The sequence below is a fragment of the Pinus tabuliformis genome, chromosome 5_1 (assembly GCF_031772625.1).
Source record: "Pinus tabuliformis cultivar Carrire ecotype Pingquan chromosome 5_1, CPIR1, whole genome shotgun sequence".
NCBI classification, from domain to species: Eukaryota; Viridiplantae; Streptophyta; class Pinopsida; order Pinales; family Pinaceae; genus Pinus; species Pinus tabuliformis.
This window is the reverse complement of record NC_142305.1, coordinates 612163002-612189316: the sequence shown is the minus strand read 5'-3', so window position 1 is coordinate 612189316 and position 26315 is coordinate 612163002. Positions and strand designations below refer to the sequence as shown.

The following is a 26315-nucleotide window of genomic DNA, read 5'->3' as shown; positions in this document are numbered from 1 at the left end:
CTTCTAATGTTAGATCGAGAGACATCTTCCATCCGTGATAGTCAGACTTCTCACGGAGTTTGTCTTTAGCAAGGAAGTGTGTTGAGGACCCCATGATTTCTTTAAGATAGCCTTGCCAACCTTCTCTTCGGTGATTTCTCTTGCTCTTGCTCTTGCTCTTGCTTGGGCTTTGTCTTCACCTCAGCTCCGATACCATGTTAAATTATGGTATGTTCTATGCTTAGAGCAGTTTACTTATTTTTCTTCTTATTAGCCACAGATTAGCAATCACATATACATTAAGTAAAGTGCAGATAGAACATTAAATGATCAACAAAAAATAAGGCAAGACAAGAGACACAAGATGTGGCGTCTAGCCAGGGACAAACCCCAATGCGGGCAAACCCTTTGATCAACTCTTCTTTTATCTTCAATAGTTCAACATAGAGATATAGTACAAAATCTGAATTCTGTAATTTTATATCAGCAGCAGCAAACCCTAGATTAGCAAAGTCAAACTTGGTCAAACTAGCTGAAATTGACCTCTAAAAATACTTGGTCAATTTCTAGTCAACTTGTCCTCGAACAGCCTGAAGAAACAACACTTGAATAGCTCCAAAAGTTCAGTCAACTTGCAGCCCTAAACTAGGGCAGTCAACACCGGTCAAACCAGAGATCAGATCACCTCTATTTTCATGCCAAAAATTGTGGCCTGCCTAGGAGAGGCAACCACACCCAATCCGCACTTCTGGAAGGTCAACGCTTGGTCAATAGTGGTCAAAGAGATGACCTGCTGCCCTAGCGTCCTTCTTTCTGCGTCTTCCTTGCCCTGGGACGTCTTCCTTTCAGCCACACGTTTGAGAGAGAGAGAGGCTCCTTTTATGCGTAGGACAGAGAGAGAAAAGATGAGTGAATTGAATTGCCCAAATGAGGAGAATGCTCCTTGTATTTATATGCAAAAGTTGAGGTTGAATAGACATGACTGTTGGGCTTTTGAGCCTACATAAGTTTGCTGGCCGACCTTGACAATTTGTCCATAATCAAAATAAATTCATATCTCCATAAATACTTATCGGAATCGGATGATCTTTAGATCAACCCTACACCTCTCGATGAGAGGAATCTAGGAAAAATATCAGAATCCATAAATAAGGTGATCCACATGGAGTTTGGCCCTAGTTGCCAATTTTAACACTTAATAATACAAACCCTCTATCTTCTGCACCGGTTTTCCCGCATTGGGTTCTTCTGGGGATGTATTGTCCAAAAATAACGGTGTCCCTTGTGTGTTTGTCTCATCTATTGTTTCAGTTTATGATCTGTATGTCAATGTAGTCTGCAGTAGTGTTTACATCACTATTTATCTAATTAAATAACTTGTTGAATGAAATAACAAGTAGGAGATGTTAAACCAGTAACTGCAGTAGGATTTCTGTTTGTAAAGATTCAGAAATTTTCACAGGTCCTCATTGGAGAAGCGACCATAGTGGGCTGAAGTCCTTGAGTAGTTGAGGAGCAGCAATGGGTAGATCGAGAGTTGTTCACAAGTGTAGTGAACAACTTGATAGGAGTCTCGATGTGTTGTGACCTTGATGGACTAAGGCACAAGTAATGTGAGCAGATTGATAGTTGAGGTTCAGTGGCCAGATGGACTTGGAGCATTGATAGAGGCAGGAGCTGCAGATTGGGAGCCGAAGGACCCGGCAGGTACAGGGTACAACTAAGAGGAGCTCAGAGAGTCGATTGTGTTAGCCAGATGGTCAGAGTATCTTGTTAAGGGTAGATTGGTTGTCGATGGACTGACACCAAGCCCTAGTTTTGTATTATTGTACTAGTAGATGTATGAGGGCCATTATCCCCAGTAAGGGAGCCCTAGACTATTGTATTATATGTTGATTAATATAACGAAGTTGGGTTGAAAAATGTAAAAAGTTGTCCATATTTTGTGCACTAGTAGATTTACTGCTATTTATATTCCGCTGTGCAAAGTAGTATCGTTGTGATTCTTAGTTTGGTAGCGTCAAAGATTTAATATTCTATCCCAGACACCAAGGTCGTGGAAAAACAACACTAAAAATGAATCCTTGAAGATGGAAAGGGCTAGAAAGGAGTCAGGAAAGTCAGAAATTCCTGGTTTCAATAGAGGGCCATCAAAGTCTCATGACTCTAAAGGGAAGGCCAAGGAAGAAAATGCACATGATCCTATCAAAGAATTAACCCAACTCATTAAGACTATGGAAGCAAATCACACTACTCAAATGAATGCCATCCAAAATAGATTGGTGGCCATGGAAAGGAATCAAGCTGGGAGATTCCAAAATCGAGGAAATGATAGATGGCAAAAGAAGGGACCTCCCAATGAGAATAGGCCACCAAATCCACTTGAGTCTACTAATTTAGTTGATGATTCAATCCCTTATTGTATACCTTGTGATGAAATGCATGATGAAGCCACTTTTCCTTATGTGAGAAGGATTTTGGAAGGAGGAATGGCTGGGACAAGTGAGAAAATCAATGTGGTTGGCAAGGAGCATCATTTGTCCATGGAAAATTGGATGGGAGTTGTGGAGAATAGCCAAAAGATAAATAAGAAGTCTCCATCTTCCCATAGTGTGAATAATTTTGAAGAGTTGGATAGGATCATTGAATTATATGGGGAAAAGCCTTCATCGAATCAAATTTTAGAGATAGCCAAAGATAAAGAAAGGGAAAGGAACAAGGAAAGAAATCAAAATGCCCCTAAAATTTTCACTCCACCTACATCTGGTTTAAATATTGACTTGGGAGGATGGATAAACATTGCAAATATTTTGGTACATATCACTGAAATTCTAAATATTCCCTCCCAAAAGTTTAAGTTGTTGAAAACCTATGTTGCACGAAACTTCTAGGAACTCGACGTTTCAATCCGTACCCGTACCCGAAACTCGGTTGAAACTCGACCGAAACTCGACCATCATGTAATCATCTATGAGAGTTAATATAGACTTGGTTTTCCTTCTAGATTGTCATCTATGGGTCTTATTCCCTTTTTACTTGCAAGATAATGTGTTATTCACTTATTTATAACTTTATTTTTTTCATATATACATATATGACGTTTCAGTCAACGTTTCAACTGAAGTTTCCATATTTGCGAGGTGACGTTTCTAAATGTACCTGTTTTGGAAACTTCGAAACATTTCGTGCAACTTAGTTGAAAACCATTGATGCACCTCATGTGAAAGAAATGTCAAATTTTGCTAAGGATGCATGTGAGGATTCCCCCGTCATTTTGAAAAGTAGTGATATGTGTAGAGGTAACAAGGACCATCAACCTTTCTTTATTACATTGTTGGTTAATGGTTTACTTTTGTATATTGTATGTTTTTTCTAGGGCATCATCTTGTGTCATGACCAAGAAGGTCATGAATCAGTTAAACTTGAGGATTTCTAGAACTTACCACAACATTTGTGCTATGGATTCAAAAATTATTGAAGTTTGTGATTTGATAAAGGATCTTCAAGTCCACTTGGGAGTACATCTTGATATTATGATCACCATGGATATTGTCATGATTGATGTGCCTGATGCTTGGAGGATGTTATTGTCTAGAAAGTGGGGAGTTGATATAGGGGGCAGTTTTCAAATGGATCTAAGTTATGCTACCATTCTTAATAGTGAGGGGTCAAGGTTAGGTTGGATAGGGAGTTGGAGAGAAAATATCATGTGGAGAATCCCAAGAAGCCTTATAATGAAATTGTCTATGAATCTGATGACTTGGAAAATTATGCTATCTTGGCTAACTCTATTGCTCCTTTGGAGAAGGAGGTGGAAAGTAAAAGGGATTGGATTTGGCGTATGAACTTTGATGGTGCCCATTCAAAGTTTGGTAAGGGTGTTGGAATTGTCCTTACTTCTCTTCTTGGTCACATATTCAAGTTTGCCTATAGATTGGAATTTGATGCAACTAACAATGTAGCAGAATATGAAGCTTTATTGTTGGGTCTAGAGTTGGCAAAGGACTTGAAAATTAAGATGCTTAGTATCAAGGGGGATTTTGATTTAGTCATTCTTCAAGTAAAGAATCAATTTGCTTGTAAGAATGATAGATTGAAGAAGTATCATAATGTTATTTGGGATAATATGGAGTATTTTGATGCATTAGATCTTCAAACAATTCCAAGAGAAGGAAATAAACAAGTTGATGAGCTGGTTGTTGTTGCATCTACTTTACAGCTTGGGGAGAACTTGATGGATGATAAGATTAAGATGGAAATTATTTTTAGACCATCAGTTCCTGATAATATTGAGCATTGGCAAGTCTTTAATGATGAAAGCCAAGTGATTCGATTTTTGAATAATATGGAGGAATTTTCTGATTTTAAGGTTGGCTACAAAGAAGAGGGTTGCAATTATGAGGAGTGTAATGCAATGTCAAATCCCACTCCTAGGGATCGTGTAGCTATGGAGCAAATGTTTGATAGGCATGATGTTGTAAAGAGAAAAAGGATAAGAAAATTGACCCAGGGGAATTCATTGAAGTAAACATTGGCACCCCTCATGATCCAAAGATGATTAAAATAAGGAAGGGTACCACTGAGGAGGAAAGGAAGTTGATAAATTTACTTCAAGAATATAGGGATGTTTTGGCCTTTTCATATGAGGAGTTAAAAGGATATAGGGAGGATGTTATGGAACATACTATCCCTATTAAGGATGAGAATATCAACCCCTTTAGGCAAAAACTTAGGCAAATAAATCCTAAGTTAGCCCCCTTGGTGCAAAAGGAGCTGCAAAAGATACTCCAAGCTGGAATCGTATCTCACGCTAGGCATTCCACATGGTGTTCAAACTTGGTTCTTGTAAGAAAGAAGAATGGGTCAATGAGGCTATGTGTAGATTTTCGAAATCTTAATTTAACTTGTAAGAAGGATAATTACCCTTTGCCTAAGACTTTATTACAAAGGGTAACAGGATCTGGAATGATGTCTTTATTAGATGGATTTTCAGGTTATAACCAAGTCACGGTGAAGAAGGAAGATAGACATAAGACAACATTCACCACACCATAGGGTACTTTTGAATATTTGAGGATGCCTTTTGGATTAATTAATGCTGGAGAAACTTTTCAAAGGGTCGTGGATTATGCTTTTAAGGGTCTAATTGGGAAGTTCATTAAGATTTATCAAGATGACTTAACTGTTTTTTCTAAAGATGAAATTTCTCATGTGGGCCATCTAAGGAAAATCTTTGATAGGTGTAGAGAGTATGGAATATCATTGAATCCTGCTAAATCTGTTTTTGGAGTGACTGAAGGGAAGTTGCTTGGTCACATCATTTCCAAGGATGGGATCAAGATTGACCTTGAGAGAGTTGAGGCAATTCAAAAGATTCCTTTGCCTCACAATGTTAAGTCCCTTCAATCCTTTTTAGGGAAGATCAACTTCCTTAGAAGGTTCATTCCAAATTATGCTGAAATTGCTAAACCCATTCAAACCCTTTTAAAGAAAGATGCTAAGTTTGTTTGGGGGGATGAAGGAAGAAAAGGTTTTCAGGAAATTAAGGATTCCATTGCTAGAGCACCTGTTCTTGTGAGCCCTAATTATTCAAAGGAATTTTTGATTTTCTCTTTTGCATTTGAAGATACTATTGCTAGAGTGTTGTTTCAAAAGAACGAGGAAGGGTATGAGTAACCTATTTCTTTTATGAGTAGAACCCTTTAGGGATCTTAGCTAAAGTATAGCACCATGGAGAAGCAAGCTCATGCCTTATTCAAGTCCTTAAAGAAATTTAGAGTTTATGTGGGATATTCTAGAATTATTGTTGCGTGAGAGCATCCCACATCTCCTTGGTCATATTCTTGGCTGATATATGCGAGACTATATTTTCCCGGACTCCATCCAGGGTCATCTGCTTTGCCTTGTCCATCTCCTTCTTGAATTCCTTCAGCTGATTTGCTTCAATAGGTTTTGCCACTATGTTCTCTGCATAGGTCTTCAGACCATGCTTATCAAGGAAAAAGGATATCCTGGCCTTCCAAATGACATAGTTGGAGGCACCGTCTGATATATCTTGATCTCTAAGCCCGATTGTGGCCATCTTTGCAAAAGCTCAAAATTCGAATCTCTTGTTTCCTGTTTGGCTTCCTATTCTAAAACTCACACTCCCTTCTGGAATGCGCATAACTACTCTATCTACCTCGCTTTTCCTTTAGCTTCTTCCTGGAACTACTCGTTCAGTCTTTCTGAATGTCCTTCTCTGGAAAACTGGCACATGAACTGTAGCCCCAACAACTCGAACTGGCTAGTCTGTCAAACTTGCATGCCCTTTTGCAACTAGAAAAAAACTTGTTCATAAGCCTATCCTTTCACCCTCAAGCCCTCTAATCCTCACCCCTTATCCTTGTTGGACCAAGTCCCTTGCTTAAAGAGCAAGCAAGCTCCATTCTTCACTCCATCCTTGGGAAAGGGTTTTCGGCATCACTTCTCACCTATCCATTGACAGATGCTTTACAAGTGAATCCCTACACTACTGAGACTCCTCCCATCGGTGAAAGTTCGTAAAGAGCAGGGAGACTAAGTTGTGGTGATAGTGGGCTAAGCCTTCACAGTTGCCCTTAACCTAGCAATTGCCCTCTTAGGAACCCCTTTAGGACCCCTACTGGTTTGAGTGGTAACATTTCTGGCACCGTTTTCGGGGACATGAAGAGTGTGTTGTTCCCCATATGACATATTGACATATCATTATTGGCGACTCCACTGGAAGAACGAAGCCCTAGTTCTTCATTAAGCATTAAAGTTAATGCTTTAAGGGTGAAGCAAGCATCTGTCAAGGCACCTCAATTCACCCTGGCGACTCCATTATAATCTTAATTTGCAAAATCGTAGAAGATGGAGATTTCTCTTGGTCCTATATTTGAAAAGCTCAATAAACAAGAGATTCAAGAGCTGCAAGGGAAAGTGGTGTAATATGCAGAATCCTTTCAAGAGATGTTGGAGAGCTTGGATATGGAATTCATGCTCAGTTTTTATAGGTGGTGTTGACCTCTACTGGTCAACTTCCCATGCAGTACACCCTCTTTTCTTGGCAGAAAGGGGTAGCACTTGAACGACGTGTCCGTGCCAGCCTACAGTCATCAGCAGCTTGATCATTTCAATTGTAAACCCAGTCTGCATGTATGAATTGTAAATAATCTAGGCAGATCAGAGTCATGTATGTAAAATTGCCTAGGTGGACCTAACTTTCTATGATAATCTATGTCCCGGAAGGTTTTTCGTCTCACTGATCCATGGATCGGCAGAGTTTTCCTTCAAACCTGACCCCAAAGCCGGGATGGATTTTGTCATTAGAACTTTAGGAGAATCCTAGTGTGTTAATATGCTAGATTATAGTTGTGTCACAGAACTGGGTGATTTATGAGGGTCTGTGTTAAGTGGGCTTGTCCCCTTAAGATGTAAGTTGTAAAAGTCATGATGTAATGTGTCTTGAGGGTCGAAAAATGTTTTAAATCCCCTCGTGAGTCCTAAGTCCTAGGTCCTGGGTGATGTTTCCAAAGGTTTAGTTCGATGATCCATTTAAAAAATGAAATAAAATAATAAAATAAATAAAAAATTTAAAAATTTAAAAATTTAAAAAAATAAAATAAATAAAAAATAATAAAAAAAATTTAAAAAATAATAATAAAATAATAAATAATAAAAAAATTTAAAAATTTAAAAATTTAAAAAAATGAAATAAATAAAAAATAATAAAAAAAATTTAAAAATTAAAAAATTTAAAAAATAATAATAAAATAATAAACAATAAAAAAATTTAAAAATTTAAAAATTTAAAAAAATGAAATAAATAAAAAATAATAAAAAAAATTTAAAAATTTAAAAATTTAAAAAATAATAATAAAATAATAAATAATAAAAAAATTTAAAAAAATGAAATAAATAAAAAATAATAAAAAAAATTTAAAAATTTAAAAATTTAAAAAATAATAATAAAATAATAAATAATAAGAAATTTTAAAAATTTAAAAAATAATAATAAAAAATTAATTGAATAAATCGACGGATGAGATCAAGAGATGTCTTGATCTTCATCAACGGTCGAGATCATTTCTACATGGATCATTCGAACTAGCCGTTGGGATCATTTCCTTTATATAGGGTCTTAGGTGGTCATTTCAGATTCATTCGATCTGTGAGTCTGATACTGAAGAAGCTCTCTTGTAAATCTGTTTCTGGTTAATAAAGGAAGACTTTGGGGTCCATATCTTGCTGGTGTTACTCTCTTAAAATGCTGTGAGATTGTTTCATTTTCTGCATATGTTATTTTCAGCCGTTAATAATAGCTTTTTTTGTAGAGTATTGTGAGCACAGGTATCTTGTTCACTTGCTGGGGTTTGGGTGCTGTTAGGGTTTCTGAAGTAATGGCAGGTATCTCCATTACTTCCTGAGATCTAGCAGCATTTTTGCCCTCTTTGTTGACAGTTGTTTTGAGCTGTGCAGAAAACATTTTCTGAAGGAAATTTGTGGGCGTTCGGGGAAGTTCTCGGCTGAACCAGCCAACTCCCGCAAGCATTTTTTTTGCTGAGCCCAGTTGGACTTGATCCTGGGTCTATCATTCGGTTTATTTTTCTAAGTTTGCATGAGAGATTTTCTGAAGTTCTTCACAGTGACGATCTGAAATTTCTGTTCTTTAAAATGTTTTACGTGCTTATTGCTGAATCTGGCTGTTAAGGGACCAAATCTATAAATTAATTAGCTGATCTAGGGTTTTAATTTTTGCTTTATGCAGTTTTTTATTAGGGTTTAGGTTTTTTTTTTTTTTTGGGTTTCATTTTAGCACATTCATCTTTTCGAAGTTTTTTTTTAATCGCTGGATATCGTTTTGGTCATGTGATTTAGCTGATGATAGATGGTTGCTGTCCATGGTCCATGTTCCTATATCATTTAACAAGTAATCGTTTCTACATCAATCTCTTAAGGCACTGGTCTGCTCAATTAATCAAATCCATCGCGTCCTTTTTATAGCGTATCTCGTGTCTCCCAACCAACTGGTCGACAGTTGGTCTCATCATCTCACAGGGACTACCCCCCTTAGCCGCGGGAGACAGGCTTAAACGGAGGGATCGGGGATCAGAGTGACAGCCCCCGGTCTGAGCGTTGTCGTGTCAATCCGCGCGACAACATTTTTTGGCGCCGTTGCCGGGGATAGAGTTTTTCTGTCCTTGGTGTTTCAACATCTTTTCATCATTCATCGTTCATCTTTCTATCATTCATTTGAGCCGGCAACGCCAACATTTTTTGGCGCCGTTGCCGGGGAAATTGTTTTCTCGGCGTTTCAACGACAATCTTCCTTCTCATTTTTATCTTTTCATCTGGCCCGGCAACGCCAACATTTTTTGGCGCCGTTGCCGGGGACAGAGTTTTTCTATTCCTGGGGTTTTCATCGACATTCATCTTCTCATCTTCTTATCTCTCATTTGAGCTGGCAGATTCATATTATTGACATCTTTTCGTCCCATATCAGCAACATTTCTTGGATTTGTTTCTTGTTTGGGTGGCGACTCCGCTTTCTCATTTTTCCCAGACAAGAAGCTTTCCTCATATTTGCTTGTGGTTACTTTTTGGATCCTAGAATCAGATTCATTGTTCAAGTGGCGACTCCACTGTTTTTATCTCTTGATTTTCTTGAGCAGGTATCTAGTTCTATCATCCTTTTAATCCCTTATCATTCATCATGGATTATTCATTTAAGCCATGTCGTTTTACTGAACGTCTCCATGATTTTCCGGAAGATGCCATTCCTAAGTTACCTATTTTCTCGGGTGGTGATCCAATCGCTGTTAGAAGGCATCTAGTCTTGTTTACTCGCATCATGATCATATACTGTAGATCCCCTCAGTTTAATCATGAAGATATCAAAATGCGTCTATTTGTCCTTACTTTAGAAGATGATGCTTTGAATTGGTTTAACAGTTTTCCTAAGGATTCTTTCACTTCTTTAGAAGACATTGTTGATGCTTTTAAAGATAGATATGGTTATCCAAACAGCTTGCCTTCTAAAATTGTTGAACAGAAAGAAAGTAATTCAGCTGTTGAAGACGATTCATCATGTCAGAATGTGTCATCCACCGGAAATATTGCAGATCAAGTTCATGATAGTGAAAAATCAGGGACAAATGACAATGAAAGGGAAGAGCAAAAACAAATTTTACGAGATCTAATGATGTTGGTGAGAAATATGGAAATCAATCAAACTAATTATGTCAATGATGTGAAAACTTTATGCACCCACCTGGAAAAACGAAATAGGGAGATTGAGGTCACGCAAAATCAGCATGCTAAAGAAATTGAGGCCATGAAAACTAAATATGAAACAGAAATTGGAAACATGCATAGCAAGATGTCAGTCTTAGAGGAAAACATGGTGACCATGAAAGCTGATCATGATAGGGAAATTGACTCTATGCAAAACAAGTTCCTAACTATGGAAGAGGAAATGACTATCATGACGTTCAATCATAATAATCAGTTGGCTGACATGCAAGCGAATCATAAAGAAGAAATAAATTTCATGCAGCATTACTTGATGGACATAAAGGAAAAGAACAATAAAATGATAAAAGACATGGAAGAACATCATGCCAGACAAATCGATGATATAAAGGTTGAACACTCTAGACAGATGGATGCCATTAGAATACAGGTTCAAAGGTTTCAGCAATTGAAAGATGAAAGAAACCAGGTGACATCAATAGATCAGGAGCCTTCTCATGTGCTGCAACAAGCTCCATCTTATTATGAGGAGGTTATTGATTCGATTGAAAGATGGTTAATTGAAGGTGATCCGGATAGACTTAAGAATGATAAAGATCAGATGCGGGCTAAAGAAAGACATATCACGCATACTTCATCTGATAGTTTTGAAACAGAAAGTTCCAGGTCATCAGTAATTCAACCTGCCAGAAAGAAAAAACGTAAGAGAAAGAAAATAAGAAGAAGATTTGATGCATCAGACGACCGTGAGCAGCTTGATTTTCGGATAGGAAAAAGTCCTACCATATGCAAAATTGGACATGGCACATCCGACAAGCAGCCGACAGATTTGCCTGAAAGCAGGCAAATGCTCAGTATGCACTATATTGAACACATTTGATGCCATTGGGGCATCTTCTGTATTGTATTTCTATCCCTACTCCTTGTTTTTTCCGCATTTTCGTTTCTGCTTTAGATAGTTAATAAATGAAGAGCTTGTATCTTTATTGTGCTTAATGTATATGATGATTTTGGATGGACGCTACTTATTTTTGTGTTGTATGGATGCAGATTCTGGATTCTCACATTCCTGCAAGCAGCAACGTGTCCCCAAGTAGAGCCAGATGTTGGCCTCTACTGGTCAACTTCCCATGCAATACACCCTCTTTTCTTGGCAGAAAGGGGTAGCACCTGAACGACGTGTCCGTGCCAGCCTACAGTCATCAGCAGCTTGATCATTTCAATTGTAAACCCAGTCTGCATGTATGAATTGTAAATAATCTAAGCAGATCAGAGTCATGTATGTAAAATTGCCTAGGTGGACCTAACTTTCTATGATAATCTATGTCCCGGAAGGTTTTTCGTCTCACCGATCCATGGATCGGCAGAGTTTTCCTTCAAACCTGACCCCAAAGCCGGGATGGATTTTGTCATTAGAACTTTAGGAGAATCCTAGTATGTTAATATGCTAGATTATAGTTGTGTCACAGAACTGGGTGATTTATGAGGGTCTGTGTTAAGTGGGCTTGTCCCCTTAAGATGTAAGTTGTAAAAGTCATGATGTAATGTGTCTTGAGGGTCGAAAAATGTTTTAAATCCCCTCGTGAGTCCTAAGTCCTAGGTCCTGGGTGATGTTTCCAAAGGTTTAGTTCGATGATCCATTTAAAAAATGAAATAAAATAATAAAATAAATAAAAAATTTAAAAATTTAAAAATTTAAAAAAATAAAATAAATAAAAAATAATAAAAAAAATTTAAAAAATAATAATAAAATAATAAATAATAAAAAAATTTAAAAATTTAAAAATTTAAAAAAATGAAATAAATAAAAAATAATAAAAAAAATTTAAAAATTTAAAAAATAATAATAAAATAATAAATAATAAAAAAATTTAAAAATTTAAAAATTTAAAAAAATGAAATAAATAAAAAATAATAAAAAAAATTTAAAAATTTAAAAATTTTAAAAATAATAATAAAATAATAAATAATAAAAAATTTAAAAAAATGAAATAAATAAAAAATAATAAAAAAAATTTAAAAATTTAAAAATTTAAAAAATAATAATAAAATAATAAATAATAAGAAATTTTAAAAATTTAAAAAATAATAATAAAAAATTAATTGAATAAATCGACGGATGAGATCAAGAGATGTCTTGATCTTCATCAACGGTCGAGATCATTTCTACATGGATCATTCGAACTAGCCGTTGGGATCATTTCCTTTATATAGGGTCTTAGCTGGTCATTTCAGATTCATTCGATCTGTGAGTCGGATACTGAAGAAGCTCTCTTGTAAATCTGTTTCTGGTTAATAAAGGAAGACTTTGGGGTCCATATCTTGCTGGTGTTACTCTCTTAAAATGCTGTGAGATTGTTTCATTTTCTGCATATGTTATTTTCAGCCGTTAATAATAGCTTTTTTTGTAGAGTATTGTGAGCACAGGTATCTTGTTCACTTGCTGGGGTTTGGGTGCTGTTAGGGTTTCTGAAGTAATGGCAGGTATCTCCATTACTTCCTGAGATCTAGCAACATTTTTGCCCTCTTTGTTGACAGTTGTTTTGAGCTGTGCAAAAAACATTTTCTGAAGGAAATTTGTGGGCGTTCGGGGAAGTTCTCGGCTGAACCAGCCAACTCCCGCAAGCATTTTTTTTGCTGAGCCCAGTTGGACTTGATCGTGGGTCTATCATTCGGTTTATTTTTCTAAGTTTGCATGAGAGATTTTCTGAAGTTCTTCACAGTGACGATCTGAAATTTCTGTTCTTTAAAATGTTTTACGTGCTTATTGTTGAATCTGGCTGTTAAGGGGCCAAATCTGTAAATTAATTAGCTGATCTAGGGTTTTAATTTTTGCTTTATGCAGTTTTTTATTAGGGTTTAGGGTTTTTTTTTTTTGGGTTTCATTTTAGCACATTCATCTTTTCGAAGTTTTTTTTTTAATCGCTGGATATCGTTTTGGTCATGTGATTTAGCTGATGATAGATGGTTGCTGTCCATGGTCCATGTTCCTATATCATTTAACAAGTAATCGTTTCTACATCAATCTCTTAAGGCACTGGTCTGCTCAATTAATCAAATCCATCGCGTCCTTTTTATAGCGTATCTCGTGTCTCCCAACCAACTGGTCGACAGTTGGTCTCATCATCTCACAGGGACTACCCCCCTTAGCCGCGGGAGACAGGCTTAAACGGAGGGATCGGGGATCAGAGTGACAGCCCCCGGTCTGAGCGTTGTCGTGTCAATCCGCGCGACAACAGGTGGCAATAAGTACAACTTGACATAATAAGGCGTGCTTATGAAGAGGATCCTAGTCGTCTCCGTGACCTTGCTCACATAACTTGTGCTGTGAATATTCTGGATAACCTCATCAATAACAATAGGAATACCTCCTCTAAGGATGACGAAGAGTTGGACCCCGCAAGCTTCCAAATCACGCAAGAAAGAATGGATGAATATAGTAGGTCATGCAAGGAGGTAGTAAGGGAATATAATTCTAATGAAGTTTTCTCCTGCTTATATGATGAAGAAGTGAAGCTTCATAAGATGAAATGTGAATATAAAGAGAACCCTACTAATGCTCTCCTCCTAGAAGCATACTACCAGAATCATGTAACAAATACCTTAGCCATTGTTCTTCAAGAGAAGAGAGAAGAAGAGAGGTCCCGCTTGTCAACCAACCAAGATGAAGATGACCTCAAGGACCTTGGTGATGAGCAGGAAGATGAGTCCTCGTGGGGACTGCAAGACGGGTAGGATGATTTTGAGGACACCTGTGTTGGGAAGGATGGATTTATTGCGACCAACCCTACCTCTCTCAAGGATATTACTCCCGATGAATCCTCTTTTGAAAACCTTGAGAGAGATGACCCCATTAGCCCCTTGAAAAATGACATTGAAGATTATTTCCACATTGAAAGGGAGAAATGGGAAATTGTTGGTCCTCAATTTGATTGTGCTCCCATTTATGACACTGAAAAGGAGGATGAGGATGAGATTGGTCTTCCCTTCCCCTCAGGCACTATTTATGATGACATACCCATTGATACCCTTGGGAAGGAGAATTGTTACTTTCCCTTGCATAAAGAAGGACAACCTTTGATGGAAGTGATTGACTCTCCTTTTAATGAAAGCCCAATCTTTGACTCTCCTTTTGATGAAGGCCCAATCTTTAATATTTATAATGAGGAAAGCAACGAGGCTCTTACCAACCCACCTTATGATTATGTATTCAAATCACTTGAGCCTTTAGGTTGTGGGGAAGGAAAGCTCATTGAATATGACACTTCACCCTCCCCTTTGCCTTTCCCTCTTGTTCATCACCTTGAGTCTTTCTCAAGCACATCCCTCATCCCTTTTGGTATCACCTTGAGTGACCATGCTCCTTTTCCCTTTTCTGAATTTGGTGTCAAGAAGGAACCCTTCATTGAATATACCTTATCCTCTTTGACCCATCCTCAGGATTATGATCACTTGATGTCCTCCCCTCCTTGTTGTGACCATCACATTGAGAGACCTATTTGTTTCATTCCTTCTTTCTCTCACCCTTCATTCCCCTCTCATCACAACCATGTGACATCCTCAAAGCATGATATTGCAAGCAATGATTGTGATGAGGAGTTCTCGAGAGTAATCATTCATTCCTCCATTTTGTACCTAGAAGGGGAGCCCTGGACCTCCAGAATGACCAGTTTTCTTTCTCCAAGGACCTCCCTCTACCTCGAATGGAGATCATATTTTCTCGCCTCCCACCCGCCTCATCTGCCATGTGACTATGTCCACATTCGATTTGGGGGTTGCTACATGAGTAATCATACTAGCAGGCATATGTATATTGATGTGATGATATGTTGGTTGCATTGGCTTTATGATTACACTTAGTATTAACATCACCATATGCATGTTAGGGTAGGATGCATTGCATGATGATTTTTTCATTAGAACTAACTGCATATGATGTTTCTCATGATAGATTAGATTGCATGTATATAAAAAAAAAGAGAGGATTTTTTTTTTTGCATATTTATTGGTTTGTGTGCTAACATTAAGCATGGGTGATCATCAGACACCGTGAAAAACATGCTGCCCCGTGGCTTTGATCTTTGACATGTGCAGATAACAGGTCTACGGTTACCAAGAGATTGTTGGAGTTCTCGTAACCTCCTGTTCAAGCAACCTCATCCACTTCTTCGAGATATCACATCCGAGTTGGAGATAGATGTTACCCACCACTTTGTGGGTGATATCCCCAAGAGAAAAAAAATCTTCATGATGAGCCTCAACCGGCAGCTAGCAGCCCCTTGATTCCTCCTACTAGCTCGTTGTTCCATCTCTCTGCCACTTGAGCTAGCCATGTGGTCCCTCACCCACTTGTATTGATCGTATGTTTGAAGGTGGTCCTCCCGAAGCTAAAGGTATGTCTTGTCATTTGGTAATTGAGTATTAGGTTTACTTATCATGGATACTTATGGGTATGGTTTAATGGGGGGATTTGGCAAAAAGAGTGGGCATAGTTTGTACTCTTGTCTCCTTGATCTCTTTTGGTTGTTACCCTTGGATCTTAGTCCCGTGGGATCTCCTTTATTGACCATTTGGTTCTAGGTTGGTACTACTTGGGAAACCTCGACTTTGGGTGCGTGGTCCCGCTCCTTTACTTGCATATATTACTCCCTTTCCACTCACTAGACCCCATTCATCATTTCTCCCACCTGAACCCACATTCCCATTTTGGGTCCACATAGGGCTAACCTCCATATCGCCTTGCCCCCCTAACTTGGGTCAGTCCTAGAATGATGCCTCAGAGGTTGAAGCAATTAAACAAAAAAAAGCATAATTGGCCACATTTAATAGGAAATTGTACCCCAAAATGCAAAAGATGGCCAGGACAAAAATAATTAGCACGTGGGCAAAAATACCATACATGAGCTCTACCCCCATCCATGGCCATCACCCTGGTTCCATTGGCCCTAGATGAGCCTCCTTTATCATTCAGGAACCCATGATTGTCCCAACCCCTGGAGGGAAATCAACTGCCCTACCTTAAAGGGTAACCACAACTATATCTTACACATCACTCTTGTCCTTTGAGCCTCGAGCAGTTAATCAAAGAAAATTCATAAAAAGTAAAAAGGCATATAAAGAAGGGTGGAAAAATCAAGGTCGAGGCACCTCATGTACCACAACCGCTCCCTCTTATACATTACATACCCAAGTGTGGGCTTCCCCTTATCTAGCTACCCCTATGCCCCACTATGTGGCCCAAGGCTGCCCCTCTCACTCCCTATTCCATCTCACTTATTTGTCACTTTCCACCCCCATTAGAGGGGTGTACCTTGGACATACCTCTAAGGGTTGAAATCACCTAATAAGGTACTTGGCTAACCCCCTTTCGAGCTGGGAGACACTAGCACATGCCAAAGCCCACTACGAAAGGGCATGCCATTATGAAGTGTCCACTTTGTTATCCATGATTTGTAAGCTCTTTTACCCGATTATTATAGTGACTGGTAGTACTGAAAGCCTAGGGGACGCATTGGATCTTATGCAGGATTACAGGTGGTTTCCATTTGGGTTTGGTTTCTCTATATGGGATCCTAACCCCCAGAGGTCTACATTGGCACATGTAGGGTGTGCATAGAGAGCGATGGGCCTCCACAGCAGCAGACAACACTCCACGGATCTTCATGGATGCTCAGAGACTACTAGTGATCCAATTTTTGGATGATGGTGATATGCTTGGTACACTATGCCCAGCAGGCCCCCACAGGAGCCCCACACTCTTGGCAGGTGTTCCAACACTTGTACGATGTCATGGCAGCATTCATTCCACCACTTGGACCCTTGTAGAGGATCTACAGGCATCTTTGGTTCATCTAGTGACCCATGGGGTCATTTATGTGCCCTCATACCCACTGGGAGCACCACAGGTCTACTACTTGGAGAACAAGGGGCCACCCCCTTGTCCATCATATTCCGAGGAATTTATTCCTCAATATGGCACTTTAGGATATTATTGAGCCTTTGGAGGGCCCTTCGACATACACATATTATTATTTGATCCCTTGTGAGGCTTATTTTTACATTTGTAACCTAGTTTGGTGGGCTTGTCACCAATAAGGGTCTTATTTGCACATTATTTTATCATTATGGGCTAATGTAGGCCCATAGGCTAATTCGAACTCCTTAGGAGGCTATATATTGATGTTAGATACACTCATTTGTATCATCACTTTACTTAGGATCTCTCTAATCATAAATAATTTTCACACTTTTTCCTTGGTGGATATTTTTGTTGATGGATGAATTTTGATGTATGGGTTTGGGCTATTTCTCTTGTCTTGGAGCTTTATTGAGTAAACAAAATGCTGGTTGGATATACTCTATAATGTTATAAGTGAATTTTGATGTTATTATTCTCGTTGTTGCGTACTGCTAAAATTAGGGCTAGTGTTGCATTGTTGAAATGTTGAATTGAGCATGCTTTAGCTAATTTAATGTATGGGCCAATGTTATATGAGTGAAATGTCCTAGAGATTTATTTATCTCAAGAAACTTGCTTTATTTTCTTTGAAGTATAAATGCTTGAAGGTCACTTTTCTTTTCTTTCTCTCAACATTGGACGAAGTTAACTTTTTGGGCCTGCTTGATCAAGAAACCAAGTTCTTTCTCATAATTATCCTTGACTCCATATCCCCAAGTGAACTAGGCACTGATCCCTCAAAAAGGGTGATCATTTCAACCCTCTTTTCCCCATTTTCCCCATTTTCCCCATGTTTAGCCCCATGTCATCAATTTCTCGGGAATTGACCCAAGGAAAAAATTCGATCTCCTATAGGCTATTGCATTGGTGGGTCACCTCCCTCTCCTCCAAATTTGAGGCAATTCTAACAGTGGAATCTCCGAGAATATCAAGCCCTAGCTCTAGGATTGAATTGTGCCTAGGCATCCCCAAGGCTAGACCTCAATAGGATCAATTCAACCTTTTGAAGAAAGTATTCTTGTTTGGTCCTTTCCCCTCACCTTGTCCAGGATAGGAACATCATTGGTTGCTACATTCCATCCCTGAACCTGGGTTGGGTCCACTTGGCCTCGTGTGGTCCCACTTCTCAAAAAAGACTATTTCGTAAAGGACCATTTGGGAATCCAAGTTTCCTAAGGATTATAGGGATTGAGAAACTTGCTCATAAGCCTATCCTTTCTCCCTCAAACCCTCCAATCTTCACCTCTTATCCATGGTGGACCAAGTCCCTTGCTTAAAGAGCAAGCAAGCTCCATTCTGCACTCCAGCCTTGGGAAAGGTTTTTCAGAGTCACTTCTCACCTATCCATTGACATATACTTTACAAGTGAATCCCTACACTACCGAGACTCCTCCCATCGGTGAAATTCCATAAAGAGCAGGGAGACTAAGCTGTGGTGACAGTGGGCTAAGCCTCCACAATTGCCCTTAACCTAGCAGTTGACCTCTTAGGAACCCCTTTAGGACCCCTATTGGTTTGAGTGGTAACAGGTACCCCATGTATGATAGTCCAAGTAAGACAGTTAGGGCGTCCAAGAATGCGAACGATGTCCAAGGGTTTCATTGAAGAACTAGGGCTTTGTTTTTCCAATGGAGTTGCCAAGAATGATATGTCAATATGTCGTATGGGGAACAAGACACACGTCTCGTTTCCCTAACAGCAACGCCAAAAATGTTACCGCTTAATTTCGCAAGTGTCCTAGGAGGGGTTCCAAAGGGACTATTACTTGATAAAGTGGCAACAATGGGACAAGGACCTACTATCACCTTAGTCAATGCCCCCTGCTCTTTATGGACTTTGGAGTCCCAGTATAGGGAAATCACTAGAATGATGAGGTCAATAACGATGCACAATGTGATTTCTAATGCCCATTCAAAGGAGAGGCTTAGATAATAGGTTGCTTGTTTTAGAAACAAAAGAAGGGCTCTCCAGGAAAGGCTTGAGGGAAGGATGACCTCGGTTTAGGAATATTCAAAAATGATGAATACCTATGATCAAAGCTTCCAAAATCCCTCACTTGTTATTGATGTGTTTATACTAGGGTTCAAAGTGAGGCAAGGATGGTTCACTCAATGGAAAGATTCAATTAAAGTGTGAGCAGTGGGAGAAGCTAGGGTGACTTTCCATGAAAAACCTCTTGAGAGAAATACTATAAGGGACTAAGGCTTAGAGATATACCGTGGTAAAGGGTCACCCAGTGATCACCTATAGTTAAGATAAAAGGTTTTGATGATGAACTACAAAGTGCAAACCTTCAAGAAATCCCCAAGTCAAAGGAGCTTCAAGGGTTCCCTCTTGGTGTGATAGCTAGGGCATCAATTTATTTGAAATTCCACTGTCGGAATTTGTTCAAAACTGGAGGATGCCTAGAGGAGACATAAATGAAGAAACTTGTCTAGATGGAATCCAAAAATTCATCCTCCCTAAAATTTTGCACCAAGCCCTAAAAAATCTCCTTATCCTTAGGGGAGGAAGAAAAGAGGTGAAAGAATGATATTTTGTTAAGTTAATGTGATCACCAAGGATCTAGGACCAGTGTCTAGTCTATTGGGAGAATGGAGTCAAGAATGAGATTGATTTAGGGTTTTGTTCTATCAAGGAGCCTAATTGTAGCTCTGCATGTTGTAATGGAGCAGCTACCCAGCTACAACAAGGATTTATACTTCGACTTGTCAAATAATGGAGTTTCAGGATTAGGTTTTCAAAGACAACCCCTAGAACATTTGATTTTTCTTGCCCAATGAATAATGCATGCAATAGATCAAGACTACCTAAATGATTCAATATTTTTGCATAATTTAGAGCACAAGAAGCATCATGATGCAATATTCCATACATTAAACATATAATGAAAATTTCGTATAAAAGAGAAACATACATGGCAGAAAAGTATATCCATCCATCACATTTGCAATAGAGAAGCTCCAAAATAGAATAGCATTAACCCAAACATCAAAATGCATTAAACAATCTCCAATTCGTCCTTCAATAGCTATAGCGAAATTCTAGAAGAAACAATGATCCAAATCCAAGTGATGATGAGTTACAAATGAGGCCTCACTTGTATTTATATGAGCCTCTAATAGTTCAATGGGTCTAATTAGCCTAACAAACCCCTAAAAGTGTCTCTAATGTGCAAAATAACACCCTAATTGGTGACAAGCCCACCAAATAGCTCCATAACATGAAAAATAAGCCTCTCAAGAGGGTTGAAATGATAATACAATAGCTAGGAGGGCTGTTGGAAGGCCTAGTGAATTCCAACATGTGCCAAAATGGATGGAAGGGCTCTAAAAAATAGTGACGAAGAGGGTGGCCCCTTGATCTCCAAGAAAATGACCTGTGGTGCTCCCAAGTGGCTGTGGGGGCACAAAAACATCCTCATGGGTCTCCAAGTGGATCGAACAAGCCTGTATCCCATTTGTAAGGGTTGGAACAATGATGCAAGCCCTCCCTTTGTCTCCCATGGTGAGACACATCCTCATCTGGGCCCTGGAACAACTGCCAAGTGTGTGGTGCAAGTGTGTAGCCGGCTGGGCAAGGTGGTCCAAGTACATCATCATCATCAAATAAATGGAACACAAGCGAGCATTGAGTGGAGCTGAAGGATCCCATGATGTGGCTATTTGCTCTCTACTATAGTGGAGGCCCATGGCTCTCTACGCTCACCCTACAAATGCCAATATGACCCTCTAGAGGGCTTGGACCCCGTATAGGGAGACCAAACCCCAAGATGAAGACCCACCTGCAATCCTATATAAGATCCAATGTGTCTCCTCACCTTTCAGTACAAGAAATCGTCAGTGCGATTGAGTAACTGAGCTTACAAATTGTGGAACCAAGTGGACACTTCATAGTGGTATGGCCTTTCATAATGGGCTTTAGAACATACAAGTGTATCCAAGTTCAAGGAGGTTAATTAAGGACCCTATTAAGTGGTTTCAATCTCTAAGGGAGTGACAGGTCCATGGTACATCCCTTAAGTGGAAAGTGTCATGTGATATAATGATGGAACAGAGTGGGACATCAGGGGAAGGGTCCAGCCACATGCCATAGTACATGTGTAATCATGATGAGGAAAGCCCACACTTGGGTGTACGAATGTAGGAGGGAGAAATCGCAGTACATGAGTTACCACGACCTTTGTTTTTCCACCCTTCTTCATATGCCCTTTACCTTTTATTGATGTTTCTTATATAATTGTTTAGGGATCTAGGGGATGAGAGCATGATGTGAACGATGTAGCAGTGAATACCCCTAAGGTTGGGCAGTTCATCGCCCACCAGGGGTTGGGACAATCATGGGTTCCTTAATGATGTAGGTTGCTCATATAGGGGCCCTAGGAACCAGGGTGATGGCCATAATGATAGAGGGTAAAGCTCATGTTGGCTTTTGCCCACGCATAGTTGCGGGGGAGCGCCCCCCCCCCCCGGCTCCCGCTCCCAATCCGCGCTCCGGGCGGGAGCGCACTCCCGAAATCACTCCCGAAAAGGGAGCAATTTTTGGAGTGCGCTCCCTAAAAAAATTTCGCTCCTTGCCTTTTCGGGAGCGTTTTGACTTTTTTGCATTTTTTTTTGTAGTAATGTTCGAAATGCAATTTTTTTTGAAAGAAACAAATAGTTTTTGAGTGGGGCAGCTTAATGATCAAGTCTAGGCCCTAGTATTGATATTCTATTCATGGTAATGTTAAATTCTTAAAATAAAAGTGACATTTTCTTTAATTTTCATTTTCATCCTTTTACTTAAATTTTTAACATTACCATGAAATGACTCAGGATGTTTGAGAGTGGTTTCGTCCTCATTGGATTTCATATGGAGAAAGTAGAATTTTAGATTTCATTCAAAATCTAGCAGACTTATCAGTTTTTCAGGATTTCAGGATTGGGGGATTGCAATGTTTCCATTGAATTTTGTCATGTATTAGGGTATGGAACTCGTATTTAATCAAGAGTACCAATCCCTCTATGTACCTTGATGTTAGTGACATTGGTTGTCGAACTCCTCTATCATGACCCTTCTAAAAATGTACGCATCACACCAACGAAATCTTGACTTGACATGCTATGCTTTTTCTATCTTATGTTAATGCTTAGAGGGTGATATTAATGACAAAGATCCCTATACAGATACAAAGGTAATGACAAAGATACCTTTGGATATTAATGCTTGGAGGGTGATATTAATGACAAAGATCCTGATTTTGCAACAAGACTAAAAAATTAGACATTTCTCGTGGTGGCAAGAGGCCCAAGCATAAGAAATAGATAATAGATTTACTTCTCTTTTCTAGTTTCTAGTAGCTTTTATAACTATTGACTCTTTCATATTTATTATGATATTTTTTTAAACAATATATGACAATTTAAGTTTGAAGTTGGCAATTATAACTCATTAGTAATGAATTATGAATATGATGCTTCATGAAAGTTGAAAGTTGTTTCATTTCATTTCATTTTATAACATTTCATTTCACGTTAGATATTATTTGTTGTAATGGTTACACTTAGCTTACAAGTACAACTTTGGTGATCAATGATGATAAATATTATATATTGAATTTTGAAAGCTTGAAACTTTAAGATTGATGAATCATGAGACTCAATATGTTGTATGTTACTATGTTACTAACTTGCGGACATGGTTGATGAAGATTATAACTTCTAGATGATTGTTGTTATATGGTTCAGTCTATGCTTTTTTATGTTTTTTATATCTAATTCATCATTCTACATGTTTTTGTTGACATATATGTATCAAAAATTAAAAAATATAAAAAATATATATATTTTTAAAAAATCACTCCGGGATTTGCTCCCAAACCGGGAGCTTTTGAAAATGGTCGCTCCCACTCCCGCTCCCAAGTAACATGGTGCCCACGTGCTAAATTTGTATGTCCTGGCTATCTTTTGCATCTTATGGTACATTTCCTGTTGAGAGTGGCCAAATTATGCTTTTTACTTTATTTTTAGCTGCATCAACCTCTGGGGCATTGTTCCAGGACCGACCCAAAGTGTGGACAAGGGGAGGGGGAGGCTAATTCCTTGTGGACCCAGGTGGGAAATATGGTGAAAGGGGTTATAATGAGCTTTAAGGTTTATTAGGCTTGTTCATAAAGATATGTATGAGAATGTTGGATTTGTAGACGAAGTGAAGATTAACCATGTTTATAATGGAAAAATGATTGATTCATATGAACTATAGACAATATTTGTTTGTCTTTCCTGAAAGTGATACTAATTACTATATTCAATGGAAGATTGCAGAAAGTTGCTGCTGCATCTGGGGATATGAGAAAAGCGCTTTTCGTGTGCAGGTGTTGTTTTACTCCAAAACACTTAATTATCTAGACTGTCATATATCTGGACTTAAAATTACAGCACTAGGTCTTAGCTTCCTGTGTCTGATCCAAAATTTTAAATTGAAGTTCATTTCTTCAAAGTTCTTACAGTATTCAGGTATCTTCTTTCACCTCTCTTTTTCTGCTGCCATTCTTCATGCAACTGTTTCATGTTACTTCCTCATACAATGTTTAATGTGGGTGAAAACAAAATCAATCTCATTGAGTTTCAATTAATTCCTTGAATTCTTGAGCAGCAGGTAATTATGATTTATTGCAGGGGTGCCGTTGAGATGCTAGAGGAAGAAATAAGAAATTCCAATAATCTTTCAAATATAGATTCCGATAAAAAAGCTCTTCCTACAAAGTTGAGCTCCCCACTTGAGGAAAGTGTAACGAAGCAAGATATGTATAAGGTGAGTACACAACACATTGCAATAACAAGGATATATTTTCCTATACCGCTCTATATAATGGATGGCAAATAGATAAGTGTCCTTTTTTGTTAATTGATTCTGTTGAATTTGAAAATCATTATACTATTCTATGTGGGTTTTCCTAACTGATATTGTTGATTATATTTGCATCCTCTAGAGCACTTTTCTTTAGACATTATATCACAAATAATGTTTGGAGTTTTCCTTTAAAGTTATTTCTTTCATGTTTTAGAAATCTGAATGGTTTGTTATAAGGTTACTGTCTGTTGTTTCTATAGAAGTTGTTCCGAGTGTCATTTAGCTGAGTCTGCTGATGTGGTTTTGTAGGTAAGAATTGACCATATGGCAAGTGTTTTAGCGAAGACATTCCAATCAGCTGTTGTTGATACTATCCAATCTCTACCACAACATCAGCAGGTATACCTCGTCACCTGAATTAGATTTGTCTACCAAGTTTTGATTTTTAATTTGTAGAAAACATCTCCAAGGAAAATACAAAGATATAAATTAGACGAGATCACTTTCACATTGCATCATTAAGTTTCTTCTGATTCTATTATGTATTGACGATATTTGGATGTCTGATTTGCGAAATCTAGTAACCCTACTATTATGCAGATGGTCTTATGCTCGGCAGTCAAGCTCTTTCGCAATGGGAAGAAGTATGCCACATTAGGGGAGGTAAGGTATGATTTTCAGTAATTTTATGTATGGTTGTGATAATAGATTGCCTTTTGCTGCCACACCTAAATAATTTGTATAATTGAAAGTGCAAGTGTCTATCCCAACCTCTTCCTGGTCTTGGATACATTGCAGACCATGCTGAGATTTATATTGACATCTGCTTTTCTAGTGTGAACCTATATGTAGTAAAGAAAGTGTCTACATTTGACTTGAATCATTACAAGGATCTACGATACCTATTACAGTAATCTTGGCCTTGAGATGGCATCCTACCTAATGCTGCTGCAAATGTAATCTCACTGGAAGAGTGGACTGAGAAAACATATTTGTGAAATTGAAAGCACCTTATTGAGGCTTTGTTTTACACTTAATTTGTTTTTCTGCTAATCTATAATTTCTTTGGACTAGTTTATGGCTTTGGATAGGTTTTTCCTGTATGATTATTTGTAATAAACTGCTATGCAGTTCCTCAGTGGCTTTAGACCTTTTCAGAGTGCTGAGCTAGAGAAAGCGTCTAGGACTCGACTTCTGTAGTCAATAAAGTTGACAAGGTTACCCAGCCTATTCTGGGTGAAAATCTATTGGAGGGCCTTGTCTCCAGAATGGTGCCCACCATTGGTTGTGCACCCAGTACAGGCCGGATAATATTTTCCCTCAACGGCTTCTTGATATTTCCTTGCAGGAGGTGGTACTGTGACATACCTACTTCAGCCAATATTAATATCCATTTTTGGTTGGGACAAGTACTAAAGGGAGCCAAGTTGGTTCTAGTACAGTTAGAGGACCTCCTGAGCATTAAGGCTTGCTAAAACTTCCTCAAGGACACCAAGTTGTAATTTTATATTTTTCTATGGTTAATGCCCTGATGTACAATAATAAAGAGAGTCGATACAAGAGAAAGCAGGACTCTTAGCACTCTGAATTCCCCCCTTAAATTTTGTCATTTTACTTAAATTTTTAACATTACCATTAATTGTTTTGGGATATTTGAGTGGTTCCAACTGCATCAAATTGATGGGATTGCAACATTTCATCGGAAATTAATGTATATGAGGGCATGTGATTGGCATTTAATCAATAGCATCAAGCCCTATATGTACCCCAATGTTGGCGGTGTTGATTTTTGAACTCTTTGGTCATGGCCTTAGCAAAAATGTACTGTTCACTCAAAGAAAAATCATTGATCAAGCATGTTAAGCTTTTTCTACCATATTTTAAGGCTTAGATAGGTTGTTTCATTAAAATTGGGTGGTGTCGACTAATGTCCTTAGATGATTGAGGTAGAGGCTAAGGGTGGACAACAAAAAAAGAGTGAAGGATGATATTAATGATGGGGATCCTGATATAAGCAATGGTGGAACATTACTTGTCAAGGAGTGGTGGAACATGCATGGTAGTGCTACCCCACAGCTACAACATTTGGCAACATGGGCACTTTCACAATTGGTGAACACTTATGTAATATTCTAACTAGAGAAATACAGTGAATATAAAAATCATGAACTAGCTACAGCCATTAAACAATGCATGCAAATATGAAACTCCACACATGCAAATTAAATCAGAGCACTATTGAGCAAAAATAATAGAGCTGAGCCATTTTATTAGATTTTCAATGTCAATCTGG

General features: G+C 38.4%; 1 protein-coding gene across 2 annotated transcripts in view; it reads left to right on the top strand.

The window, feature by feature from the left end:
- Positions 1-26315, top strand: part of LOC149166414 (DNA replication factor CDC6B-like) — a 388798-nt gene that overhangs the window by 268014 nt on the left and 94469 nt on the right. For both annotated transcript variants that reach the window (XM_089431340.1, XM_089431341.1), the window contains 4 exons: positions 23494-23543; positions 23848-23983; positions 24332-24421; positions 24623-24685. In XM_089431340.1, coding sequence (XP_089287466.1) covers positions 23494-23543; positions 23848-23983; positions 24332-24421; positions 24623-24685 — 339 coding nt within the window. The remainder of the gene's footprint in view (positions 1-23493; positions 23544-23847; positions 23984-24331; positions 24422-24622; positions 24686-26315) is intronic.